The sequence below is a fragment of the Eriocheir sinensis genome, chromosome 17 (genome assembly GCF_024679095.1).
Source record: "Eriocheir sinensis breed Jianghai 21 chromosome 17, ASM2467909v1, whole genome shotgun sequence".
NCBI lineage: Eukaryota > Metazoa > Arthropoda > Malacostraca > Decapoda > Varunidae > Eriocheir > Eriocheir sinensis.
In genome coordinates, this window is record NC_066525.1 from 4,538,266 (window position 1) to 4,552,283 (window position 14,018).

The following is a 14,018-nucleotide window of genomic DNA, read 5'->3' on the forward strand; positions in this document are numbered from 1 at the left end:
CTTCCCTACATCTGTATTTTTGGGTGTGTGAATGCCTTGAGAAACCTGGACTACGCTGTCTGGAGGAAAAGGGAAAGGAATTAGTTCAGAGCTACATCAAACACCCTTGTATGAACCTCTTCTCAACAGGATTCCAAGTGTGTGTGTGTTTGTGTGACCCTCTGATGGCTGCTCGGTAACTGGACATGCCTTCCCTACATCTGTATTTTTGGGTGTGTGAATGCCTTGAGAAACCTGGACTACGCTGTCTGGAGGAAAGGGAAAGGAATTAGTTCAGAGCTACATCAAACACCCTTGTATGAACCTCTTCTCAACAGGATTCCAAGTGTGTGTGTGTTTGTGTGACCCTCTGATGGCTGCTCGGTAACTGGACATGCCTTCCCTACATCTGTATTTTTGGGTGTGTGAATGCCTTGAGAAACCTGGACTACGCTGTCTGGAGGAAAAGGAAAAGGAATTAGTTTAGAGCTACATCAAACGCCCTTGTATGCACCTCTTTTCAATGCTCGTCAAGTCGTTTTACCTTAAGAAACTTGTGGGGTAATAACTGCATGCCCCATTCACTCAGTGCCTTGAAACACCTGTGCTAGTCTGGCTGGTGGATAATTCGGTACCTGAAGTAATTGGGTATAATTCTACATCTAACTATATTGGCTTGTCGTTATACAGGGAAAACAGAGAAAACCAGGTAAGGGAGAGTGTTAGGGGCAATGGGTTGTAAATAACAGACTCATTTACTCCGAGCTTTTCTTTAGTCAACAAATTCTATCGTAATGTCAGTCACTTCATCATACCCCTATTTTTCACTTTCTTTTATCACCTCTATAGCATTTATCAAGCTCGTCACTACCTCTTGCATAATAAATATAATAACAACAGTAATAATAATAATAATAATAATAATAATAATAATAATAAGTTCCCGAAACGCCAAAGCAAAGCACACACTCACACACACACACACACACACACACACACACGCCCGCGATAACAGTCAACCCGTTATGCGCGGAAACACACAAGCGACGTTGTATTTATTGCCCAAATTTCCCCCGCACGCGCCGGCTGATGGGAAAGAGGATTGGCTGTGTTTGGAGGGCGAGGATGGGCGGGTTACGATGCGCTTCATTATCTTCCCGCGATGCCTGTGATACGCGATCGTCGGGTGCGCGCGGGTATCGAAAATCGAGAGCGCGCGATGCGAATATTATGCGAGCGCGGATGGCGGAGAATTCGGCCGACTATGGATGCAATTTTATGTACGTATGGCTGTGATATTACGCGGTCGTGGAGTGCACGCGCAATACGAAACTTATGAGAGCACGAAATGCGAAGATTATGCAACCGCGAAATGCGAAGATATGCGATCGCGAAATGCGGAGAGTTCAGCCGACAATGAATGCGCTTTTATATACGTACTTAACATCACATTACACCTGACTTGCGAAACGGGAATGCATATGTGAGAAGGGAATAGAAGTTATGCTAGCGCGCAATGCGAATATTGTGCGATGGCGCGGGTGGCGGAGAGCGCGGGTGACTATGAATGCGATTTTATATACCTACTCTCCGTCACATGATACCTGACGCGCGAAACGGGAATGTAATGCGAGGAGAGAATTAGAAGTTAGTTTTTCACCGCCGAGTTTCCTGTCCCGGTAAATTATGACTTGAAATACTGTTTAGTTTTAGTTTAATAACGATTCTAGTGTGCTGGAAATATGTTATACGATTCCCTTTCTTGCACTTTTCACTTACTTTTCATTCACTTACTTCACTTCACTTACTTTAGGCTACTTATTTTATTTCACCTACTTTTCATTAACTTGTACTTCTCACCCTCAGCCTCCATGGTCACTTACTGAATCTATTGTACTGGAAATATAGTTAACGATCCATTTTCTTTTCACCATTCACTCTTTTCCTTTATATTAAACCTTTTTCTTCATTCATTCTTTTCACTCTCACCTTCCATGGCCACGTATTCCTTCTAGCGCTGGAAATATGTTTTACGATTCATTTTCCTGCTCAACGCCTTTTCCCAGCTCACGGTTTAATACGAAAACTACTTTAAAATGGAGGTCATGTATTTGGATTAACTTTCCCGCCTCGTTCCACGGCCGGCCACCTGTTGATCCGCCTGAAATGTGGAGTGCTGGAGAGATAGTTTACGATCATGTCCTTATTTCCCTTTCCTTTTGTATGCAGTAACGCGTGAGGGTTGATATGCATTTGCCGATGAGTTAATGAGTCAATTGTCTGGTTCATGCTGTCACGATAGAGAAGTTAAGAGGTGGAAGAACGGAGATATTGTCATGAAAAGGTGGGGATTGTTTTGTTAGCCTGACATGAAGGGATTTTTGTGAATGTTCCTCCTCCTCTTCGTCATCATCATCATCATCATTCTGTTACGCCTGTTTCCCCGTTGCGAAGAAGAAGAAAGAGGAGAAAACAAAAAGAACAAGAACAAGAGAAAGAAGAAAAGGAAAGAGAAGAAAATGCAGAACAACAAGAACAAAAACAAAACTAGAATTAAGACGAAGAAGAAAAAGAAAAAAAGAAAGATTGATTGATTAATTGAAGAAGCAGCAGAAAGAAACAGAGATAAAAAAAAGTATTAGAGAAAGGAAGAAAAAGAATTAGTACCGTAAAATAGATGACGTATATATTAGTAGTAGGAGGAGAAGGGACTTTGGAGTTGGCTGACGCAAGGGGTAAAAGCGTTCCTCTGGCAGTGAGTGGTTGACGTGGAAAAACATTTATATATACATTTGTTCCTTTTTTTGTCCCTTCCTTTCACTCCCACGACACTCATTAGCCTCCCGTCGCTCACCCCCCCAACCCTCCTCTACCTCCGTCTCTACTTCGCTGTTGCTGGTGCGTTGCTCTTTTGTTTTAGGGAATTTTAACGGGGTCACATTTACTCTCTATTAATTTATTTGTCTATCTATTTGTTTTGTTGTAGTTTCAGTGTTTGGCGACTTTTCATTGTTGTGACGTTAAAGATAAATTAAGATACATTGAGGTTAGGATAAGATAGATCAGACGTTGAGATAAGACAAGATTCATTAAGATAGATAAGATTAGGTTGATACATAACGATACATTGACATTAAGATAAGGTAGATAAGATCAGGTTGATACATAACGATACATAGACGTTACGATAAGATAGATGAGATTAGGTTGATACATAACGATACAATGACATTAAGATAAGATAGATAAGATTAGCTTGATACATATAACGACACATAGACATTAAGATAAGGTATATAAGATTAGGTTGATACATAACGATACATAGGCATTAATCAAGATAAAATATTAAAGATTAGGCTGAAACATACCGATACATTAACATTAAGATAAGATAGATAAGAATATTAAGATACATTACGATACGTTGACATTAAGATAAGGTTTAAGATACATTATATTATATCAAGATACATTAAAATAGCATATATTTATTCCCTGTTGTTTTTGTTTTGTTTTTTCTGAGCTTGTTTTTCACGGTCATGTTTTTGTTGTTGTTGTTTCTGTTATTTGTTTGTTTGTTTGTTTGTTGACTAATATTATAATTATCGTCACTGTATACATTGAGAGAGAGATATTGATTGATGAGAAAGAGAAATTATCAACATTCATATCAGACATTCTTCATTTTTATCTCATTTTTAAACAGTTTCCACGCTAGAGAATATAAATACTCCTTTTCATAACATATACATGACTATACTAACTTTTCTTATCGGCGTGATCTCTTTATATGTATTCATGGACTTGCTGTTGGCCGTTAATATCAAGAGAGAGAGAGAGAGAGAGAGAGAGAGAGAGTATCCGTTTTCTTTTTTTGTGTGTAAAGTTATTTCAGCCGTGACATTTTTTTTTCTCTTTTTTTTTTAATGGTGTAATCGCTCTTGCCGGGGTGAGAGAGAGAGAGAGAGAGAGAGAGAGAGAGAGACTGAACAAAAAGTATATTCATTTATTTTTTATTTAGATTATATCATTAAAATTTATGACCCACTATTTTTTTCTTGTACTATAATTAAGAATGAAGCCAACCAAAGTATAAAAAAAGTACTACATACCCCCAAAAAATTAACGAAAGGGAGAATATAAGAAGAAAAAAAAGCAATTATTACGAATCGACTTTTTTTTTTTCCTGAAATCGACGCAGAAAGGAAAAAAACATACTAAAAACACAAATGAGAGAGAGAGAGAGAGAGAGATCAACTCACCCAACGATTATCTCTCATTTCTCATCCTTCACGAACTCAGAAAGAAAGAAAAGGAGGAAAAGAGATATTCAAAACAACTCACTCCACGACTAAGAAAAGACACGAAAGAAAAAGAAAGAAAAAAACTCCCAACGATTCTCTCTCATTTTCTCATCATTTACAAACTCACAAAGAAAAGGAAGGAAAACAAACAAACTGAAAACAGCTCACTCCACAACTATTCAACAAAGTAATCTGGTCATATAACTCAAACCTCGCTAACCTCCCTATACCAAACACGGAATTATAAGCTGGCATTGAACTTAAGTGCATAACAATTAAGTCAATCATATACTCACGTCACCATGGATAGATACGTCAAGGCCTACATGTCTCTATAGGCTTCAAGGGCCAATTTTACACTCCCAGCAAGATCGTAAGCCCCCTAACCAAACACAAAATACTACGAAAATTCCTTGTATTGTGTTTGCGATTGATATAAATAGGATTAAATTTTAACAGACCACACGGGAATTCTCTTTAGTATCTTGTATTGCGAAGAAAAAAAGGATCATTGAGGAAATTATAGTTTGGGATTGGGATTGGGATTGGGACTGTCGAACTGGCCCCATAACGCAACGCACTCGCTCGCCTCCCCATCAGTCTTCTCCCTTCGCCTCATTTCCTGCTGCTTCGGGACAGTCAGCTCCGTTTTCTTCTCATTTAGCAAGAGTAACGTGGATAAACTAGTCTGCTTTTTCTCTATATCTCTCTTCCTTTCCTTCTTCCCTCCCTGTGTGTCTTCTCCTCCTTCCCCTCCATCTTCTCCTCTTCCTCCTCAAATGCCGTATGAAGGAGAGGGAAAAGAAGAAGAGAGAAGGAGGAAGGGAAGGAGAATTAGTTACGTTATTCATCACTGTATTACACTTCTATAATTTCCTCTCCATCATTATCATCCTCCTTCTTCTCCTCCTCCTTCCTATTCAGTTCCGGCATCACACTTCTACATTTTCCTTTCCATCATCATCATTCTTCTCCTCCTCCTCCTTCTCCACTGTTTTATGGGCATTTTCCTTCCTATTCAGCTCCTCAATGCATAAAACGAGTCTAGATGCCCCTGTAGAGTGAAAAATTATGCGATTATTTACATAGACAGCTCCTTCTCTGTATCATCGACGTCTTCTATGCAAATTTTATGTAGGTGATGGAGGAGGAGGAAGAGGAGGAGGAGGAGGGGGAGGAGGATAAGGAATAATAGGAAGACGAATAGAAGTTAAACTAACCTATATATAAATGAACAGACATATTGTGAGCGCGTGTGAAGAGCAAGAAGGAAAAGAAATGAGCAGCGAAAGGGAGAGGAAAACGCATAGACTACATCGCAGTCTTGTTTTGAAAGGACTTAGGTTACGGAGATGAGCTCAGGGGGCAACGCGTAGCTCTGTCAACATAATAGGACTCCTGTTTAATGTTCTTTTTCCCTTTATACGTATACATATATTCCGTCATTTCTCTCCACGATGCGTTCTGTTCAAATGGCTCTCCCTCTGTCATATATGTTCATGTAATCAGAGCTAGGCTATTAACACTCGAGAATTATAACGTGTTGAACTAACCCATAAAAGATTTGTCCTTATTAAAAAACAGATTGCGATATACTTTTTAATTTTCGTTGTTTTGTTTTTCATTTAGTTTCTACGTGATTATTAAATTTTATCATTGTATATTGTTATTGTTTATTTTTCATTAGTTGGCCCTACATCATTTATTTTTCTTTATTCGGAACACAGAGGGACGCATTTCTCTTTTTTCCATTCATTTAAGTAGTTATACATTTTATTCATTCACTTATACCTACATTTAATATCGTCCATCGTTATTTTTCTTTGTTTATTAGTATTTACATTTTCATTCTCTATCCGGAAAACAGAGGGACACATTTCTTTATTTTTTTCATTCATTTAAGTAGTATACATTTTATTCATTCACGTATACCTAAATATAGTATCGTCCATCGTTATTTTCTTTGTTTATTAGTATTTATATTTTCATTCTTTCCGGAAAACAGAGGGACACATTTCTTTATTTTTTTCATTCATTTAAGTCGTATACATTTTATTCATTCACGTATACCTAAATATAGTATCGTCCATCGTTATTTTTCTTTGTTTATTAGTATTTATATTTTCATTCTCTCCGGAAAACAGAGACACATTATTTTTTGCGCTCATCCAGTCATTTACGTGTTAATTATCGTTTATCATCCATTTACTATCGTATATCCTCCCTCCTCCCTCCCCCCCCTCGATCGTTGCCGCTGCCCTGTCCGGTTTTAATTATGCGCCCACGAGGTTATGAGTCAATTAGCAACAATCGCTTCACTAACTTCACTTCGGCCCAGTCAGTCATATGATGCATCGCCACCATCCGCTTAATTACCGAGCCGGGCATAGTTCAATAACCTGCCATCAAACACACACACACACACACACACACACACATACACGCTTCAAGTTGGTTCGAGCCGAGTTTGTTTCGTTTTTTACAACAAAGGAGACAGCTCAAGGGCACAAAAAAAGGAAACAATAATAAAAAAAATAGCCCGCTACTCGCTGCTCCTAAAAAGAATCCAAAGAGGTGGCCGAAAGAGAGGTCAATTTCGGGAGGAGAGGTGTCCAGTTACCCAGATTGTCGTACTCAGACGCTCATATTTCCCGACTTCCTACCCCAAAACTGTCTTCTGGGCTCCAATAACAAAACTCATTTATAGTTATCGTTAAAAGAGTTAGATCCTGGTGTTTCTTGGCAATAGTTAGGCGTCAAAAAACGGTAAATACTATGCTCTGAGTACGATAATCTGGCAACGGGGCGGGGGGGGTGTTTCGTCCCTGATTCTGAGTCCAACGGTGCCAGATTGTCGCACTCAGCCGCTCATATTTCCCGACTTCCTACCCCAAAACTGTCTTCTGGGCTCCAATAACAAAACTCATTTATAGTTCTCGTTAAAAGAGTTAGACCCTGGTGTTTCTTGGCAATAGTTAGGTAAATACTATGCTCTGAGTACGATGATCTGGCAACGGTGCCCCCAAACATGAGACCCATCCAACCTTCTCTCCTCCAACCCTCCAACCCGCCTTTTCCACCCTTAGGTATGAGAATCCTGGTGATGCTGCTCCTGGACACGCTGCCTATGCTCGGGAATGTCCTGCTGCTGTGTTTCTTCGTGTTCTTCATCTTCGGCATCGTCGGCGTGCAGCTCTGGGCCGGGATGTTGAGGCAGCGCTGTTTCATCGACTTGCCCAAGAACGTCACTGTGCCTGCAACGTGGGTAGCTGTGGCCCTCTCTGTTTCTCTGCCTCTTTTCTCTCTCTTCTGATATATTTCTGTATTTCTTTATCTGTCTGTGTCCGTATTTCTTTCTCTGTTTCGTGGGTGGGTTGCTGTGGCCCTCTCTGTTTCTCTGCCTCATTTTCTCTCTCTTCTGATATATTTCTGTATTTCTTTATCTGTCTGTGTCCGTATTTCTTTCTCTGTTTCGTGGGTGGGTTGCTGTGTACTATATTAATTTTCTGGTGGGTTGTTGTTGTTGTTTTTTGTCTATCTCCTTTTCTGTCCATCTTTTCCTCATTTTTGTTCTTATTATTTATCTTTCTCTGCCTTTTCTGTCATTAATGGGACTCTCTCTCTCTCTCTCTCTCTCTCTCTCTCTCTCTCTCTCTCTCTCTCTCTCTCTCTCTCTCTCTCTCTCTCTCTCTCTCTCTCTCCCGTATAGTATGTTATTTTTGTTGTTGTTGTTGTTGTTGTACTCGTGTTGTTGTTTTCTTGTTATTGTGTGTGTATTGTGGAATGTTACTTGTTACATTTATTTGGTAGTGATGGTGTGTATGTGTGTGCGTGTGTGTGTGTGTGTGCGTGCGTGTGTGTGTGTGTGTGTTGACTGTTTTCCTCTCTTCTAACTCAAGAGAGAGAGAGAGAGAGAGAGAGAGAGAGAGAGAGTGTGTGGCACGCTCTGTATCTCTCCTCAGACAGTGGTGGAAATCTACGGTTTAATGTTGCCCTGTTTCATTACTTGCTCCCTAAAAAAAAAGAAAATAAATAAATAAAAGACCACAGGCTTATACAATAGTTATGAATGTAGTTGATGGACAGATTGATTGAGTCCAGTTTGTCAAATCATACGCATAAAACTTAACAACAATAAATACTTAAAAATATGGAGGTAAAGTTCCGCGTTGCCTCAGTACTCACCTCCATCGCTATTGCTCTTGAAAATATACATGAATGCTTATTTGCAAAGTGGCTCTCCTCGTATAGCTAGAACACTTGCAATGAATACCTAAGCTCTTGTTGTTCAGTATAAGTTATCAGTTTGCGGCATGGAGGTAGAATTGGTGGAGTTGACATCAGCCCAATTAAGTGAATCTTCCCGAGCTGTCATTTTTACGGCCAGGTGTCAGGTGTTGTCAGGTCAGGCTCCCTCTTAATGGGCTCGGCCAGGCTCGCCCACCCCCATCTTTTGGCCGTAAATTTGACAGTCCGTCGGCTTCACCTCAATGAATGGGATTAGCAGGCCGTGTCGACTCAACTAATTCTACCTCCATGGTTTGCGGTAAACACACATGATCTGATAAATACATAATGGGAGAATATGGTCGCCCAATGAGAATTAGCGTAACTGTCCCTTGGAACCTGTTGATCTTTAATTTCGTAACTCCCTTCTTGTTTTCATTTACTCTTTTTTCTATCTTTATCTCATACAGGAAATCCCCGATATACGAAAGCTCGATGTACGAAAATTCGGATATACGAAAGTGAAAAATATAGGACAATTTTCGGTTCACGAAAGACATGCTTCGCATATACGAAAAGTACGACAGTTTCCGCGCCCACTGTTTCGTACCCGATGTCTATATCGGTCGCCGCGCGCCGTCAACAGCCTCACGCACACTCGCAGTGATTAGGCAGCAAGTGTCCATGTCCAGTCCCCTCCACTTCAACGCTCATCACTTAGCGTTGCCAGTTTGTGAACCCCTTGCTTCGACTCGAATCCGAAACACATCCCAGCCAGCGTGAGGAAACGTGAGGGTGATGGAGGGGTTGGGGGGGGGCTTGGAGTGGTGCGGTGGTGTACTGTTTGGCACGTGTTTCGGGCACGAGAGTCGAAACTGGCCTTTCACAGCTTGGGAAGTAAACATTGGCAATGTTAAGTGATGAGTTGTAGTGACGAGTTAGAGGGGATTGTCCTAACATATGTAATGCATTTCTATAACAGTAAAGGAACAGGAAATGGTAATTGTTTTTAATTATTTATGAGCCTTGCGTTTCATTGTATTGTGAGTAGTAAATTGCTTTTAAGCATAGTTATATTTAACTTTTTTTTTTTTTTTTTTTGCTGGCGCTGGTCCCTAACCCCCCTATTTATTAACAATCCTATGGGGGAAATGGCTTCGATATACGAAAAATCGATAAACGAAAGGTTTTTTCAGTCCCTAACCCTTTCGTATATAGGGGATTTCCTGTACTGGGTTGTTGCGTTCATTCTTTCCCTGTTTTATAATAAATACATAATGGGAGAATACGGTCGCCCAATGAGAATTAGGGTAACGCTTAGAATCGACAAATGCGAATTCAACATAAACGAACTCGCCACACATTCGCCAAATCCGAACACCCCAAATACGAGACTTTACCGCACATGACCGCGGCTTTCCATCACTGTCAGACGGAGAGATCGGCATGATGATAAACCCTTGTGGCCGTGTCTGCATCATGGTGGTGTTGTGGTGATGATGATAGAGGTGGTGATGGTGATTGTGATTGTAGATGTTGATGTTGGTGGTGGTGATGGTGGCTGTGTTATGATTGTTATTGTTGTTGTTGTTGTTGTTGTTGTTGTTGTTTTGGTTATTCTGTACTAGCATGGTTTATGTGTTTGTATGTGTGTTTGTGTATGAGAGAGGACACTATATATTATGTAATTTCTAAAGAATATTTCTCTCTCTCTCTCTCTCTCTCTCTCTCTCTCTCTCTCTCTCTCTCTCTCTCTCTCTCTCTCTCTTAATTAAGCTCAAATACTCTAATCACACAGTTCCATTCTCTCTTAAGTCGCTGAGTGAAAAAGAAATATATTGAAACACTTCTTTCCTATGTACTCCTTTTTAGGTGCAGAATTTTACCTATCAATAGACTTTTTTATATCCACACAGTACAGTAATTGATGTTTTCCACTGCACCTCCTCTGAAAGATATATTGAGTGCATTTTGTAGGTAGATGGATTTTTTTATAATCTCTTAATTTTAAACTGCATTCCATTTTTTCCCCTCTTCGAATTCTGTCTTTTTAATGCAGTCAGTCAATCCACCCTCTCTACCCCCCTTCCACCCTTTTTTTAAATTAGATTCAGATTGATCCATGTCGCTTCAATCCTTCCAGACGTATTTTTAAGTGTTACTATTTGAAATTTTTGATAGATGACTGAAATATTCCCTGTACTATATGTATTTTTTGATGATGGTATTTTGTAGATCTTTTATATTGATGGATATTTTCTCACTTTTTTTATGACACATTACTGTACCCCTCAACACCCCCCCCCCACCCCCCCACACCCCAATTGTTATGTATGTATACTCTCCATAGTGTGTCAAGAGTCTCTTCACTCAGAGCTTTAGTCACACTTGTTCCAGGGTGTGTTCGTCAGGTCACTTGCGCCCTTCCGATTAGTACGGCCACTTGTATGATGGTGGAAAAAAATTACATAGTGTTGAAAAAATAACTGAACTGAGGGATGTGAAATTAACCCAGTAGCAGCGACGGGCCAAATTTGTGGCTTTACCGTGTACCAGTAAAAGGCCGAATTTTTGCCGTGATATAAACCCCAAAAAAATAGATGGTGCATAAACTGATCACAAATGCGTTGATATACAGTACCCTCTCAAGTTTCGCGCTATCTGAGTTTCGCGATCCTCGAGTTTGGCGCTTAGTGTTAAATTCTTACCATCCCGACTTTCGCGCATTATCGCCCCGAGTTTCACGTTGCTTTGACATATACGGGTCACGTCAACCTCCTTTTCTCGCTTAGAGGGGTCTTTAAGAAACATGATACCCGCAGCTACCGGGTTAAATATATACACTATTAAAATAAGGGTAAAAAAACACACTTCATTTGAACGTTCATTTTTTCACTCGGCCCAATGCGAAAATTAAAACTTGATCTGAGGGATAATTGATTGAACACGTATCATCAGAATAAAGATTAATAGACATGTGACCACGATAATAGAACATAAAAACCATCATAACCACACTTACAAATTTTGATGCTCATTTCTCGACTCAATTTTCCACGCTATAGGTTTTTTTTCCCCTGTTATTTGAGTGCCAGCGAGGAGGGAGGGACGGAGGGGACTCTCAAAGCTGCTTCTGATGTCGAGGTTCGCACTGCACATGTCGGCTCGTCATCTCTGGTGTTTGCGACATAACACCAGAGAGAGAGAGACCAACATACACCCTTAGTTCTTCCCTTGACATCTAAACGCTTATGAAAATCCTCTCTTAAAAATCATGCGAACGAACTGACGAACATTCCCTGCACTTTCTCTTTCTACATGATGGAAACAGTTTTTAAGTCTGTCTGTCTGTCTCCCTGTTTGAACCCACAAAGATATGCTGCCCCTGACCTGACCACTCATTCATTCTGCTGTTGTTGTCGTTTCTTTCAGATTAAAGCCAATTTATTATGCACTCGTCAAGCCCAAAACGTAAGATGTCTGTCTCATAACTTAGAGGAGGAGTCACCATAACAGCCGGACGGAGGAGGGGCTTCCGCCGAGGCTCAGAAATCGTTGTACGGACTCGTTGAAGCGTTTATTACACGTCATTAATCATCCCAGTTTTAGAATTTTAATGAATGGGTAGGCCTACAGCTTACACAGACTATTTTCACATCTGTTTTCAGTCATCACCTAATGATTACAGCTATTTCAGTTTTTTTTTTTTTTTTTTACATCAAAGGACACGGCTCAAGGGCAACAAAAAGAGTACCAAAGAAAAAAATAAATAAATAAATAAATAAATAAACGCTACCGGCATTCATCATATGTCACTTTCTTTTTTAATGTGCACAAACTCTTCGATAACATTCATTGCATATAATAATTCCTCTCCCAGTCTTAATGAAGCAAAATCTAGTATACTTACTTACCATAATTTCGTAAAGATTTCTTGTATCTGACCCACTTTTCTTTTTGTAATAATGGGAATTCATAAGTTAAATAAAAGATGTAACCAACAAAAATTAAAATCAACTTGAAACAGGAAATAGAGTACGACAGAGAGTTTGTGTCTTTGAAAAGTGGTAATACTAAACACACACACACACACACACACACACACACAAACACACACACACATGCCTTTTATTTCATCACATCTCCATATGTCATTATCTAAAAGTTGCATCATTAAAAAATCAAAACACAAAACCTTTCTCCACACACACATGCCCTCTTATTTCAGTCAATTCGTCACCATCCGTCAATGAGTCTCCCTTTGAACCGTATTTCCCACCAGCCAAGTGAAGTCCGTACACCTCGTTTCTGAGTCTCGGAGGAAACTCGCTCATCAGTAGAAAGAAAGACTTGGGCCAGACGGCGTTCACAGAGCCCTGCTGTTATGATGGCTCCCTTGCTGTGTACTGTGGCCTGCGCTGCTGTAGGCTCTCCCACCATTAGACCTCAACTAGCCTCCTGACTTACCATAACCTGTATTTCAAGTAGACTCTGTATCTCCTAGCTGAAGTATTTGACTAACGATAGAGTGGCTTCTTACAACTACTACTACTGATACTACTTATACTACTACTGCTACTACTGTTTATATTACTACTGTTGCTACCAATGTAACTATACTAACTACCAGACTTAGACTCAGACCAAATGTGCTAATGGTTTGGACGTAGCTGTAATGGTAGCTTAGTGAGGGTGTGGTTTTGAGTACGGTTGTCTTGTGTGCTGTAGTTTGGTGGATGTTGTGACTAACTCCTTTTTTTTTACCCTCAAGACTCCTGGAAAATAATTAATATCGATAAAACTAACAAGAATTACGATAAAAAAACATCTTAGGATTCAACACGGGATTGGGTTAAGCAGAAAATGGGTTGTCTTGTGCTGTAGTTTGGTGGATGTTGTGACTAACTTTTTTTTTTACCCTCAAGACTCCTGGAAAATAATTAATATCGATAAAACTAACAAGAATTATGATAAAAAAAAATATCTTAAGACTCAACATGGAATTGAGTTAAGCAGAAAATCGGTTGTCTTGTGCTGTAGTTTGGTGGATGTTGTGACTAACTCCTTTTTTTTTACCCTCAAGACTCCTGGAAAAGAAGTAATATTAATATATGATAAAAAAACATCTTAGAGCTCAACACCGGATTGGGTTAAAAAGCAGAAAATCGATAAGTTGAGAGAAAAATAAATTAATCTTCTTTTTTATTTTATATATATATTATTAGCCCTGTGGAACAATAATGCATCTTGTTGAACGTAAGGAGAAGATGATCGAGAAGACGAAGGGAAAGAAACACCGACCCTTTAGATTCGTACAAGTTTCATCTATAAGTTTCATCTCCTTTCTTTGTTTCACTCATGAGAACTTAACTTGGATCGCTCTTTTTTTTTTTTTTTTTTTTTTTTAAAGGATGCGGCTCAAGGGCAACAAAAAGAGTACACACAAAAAAAAGCCCGCTACTCACCGCTCTCGCGAAAGTAAAAAGTAAAGAGTAGTCAGATATC

General features: G+C 39.6%; 1 protein-coding gene across 15 annotated transcripts in view; it reads left to right on the plus strand.

The window, feature by feature from the left end:
* LOC126999808 (voltage-dependent T-type calcium channel subunit alpha-1G-like) overlaps positions 1 to 14,018 on the plus strand; it is an 86,812-nt gene that overhangs the window by 9,231 nt on the left and 63,563 nt on the right. For 12 of the 15 annotated variants that reach the window (XR_007753611.1, XR_007753612.1, XM_050862791.1 and 9 more), the window contains exons 4-5: positions 7,373 to 7,547; positions 11,946 to 11,984. Coding sequence is in view for 13 of the 15 variants with exons in the window: in XM_050862791.1 (XP_050718748.1) it covers positions 7,373 to 7,547; positions 11,946 to 11,984 (214 nt within the window). In the remaining 2 variants the exon portion in view is untranslated. The remainder of the gene's footprint in view (positions 1 to 7,372; positions 7,548 to 11,945; positions 11,985 to 14,018) is intronic. The other 3 variants (XM_050862796.1, XM_050862790.1, XM_050862800.1) reach the window with 1 other exon arrangement.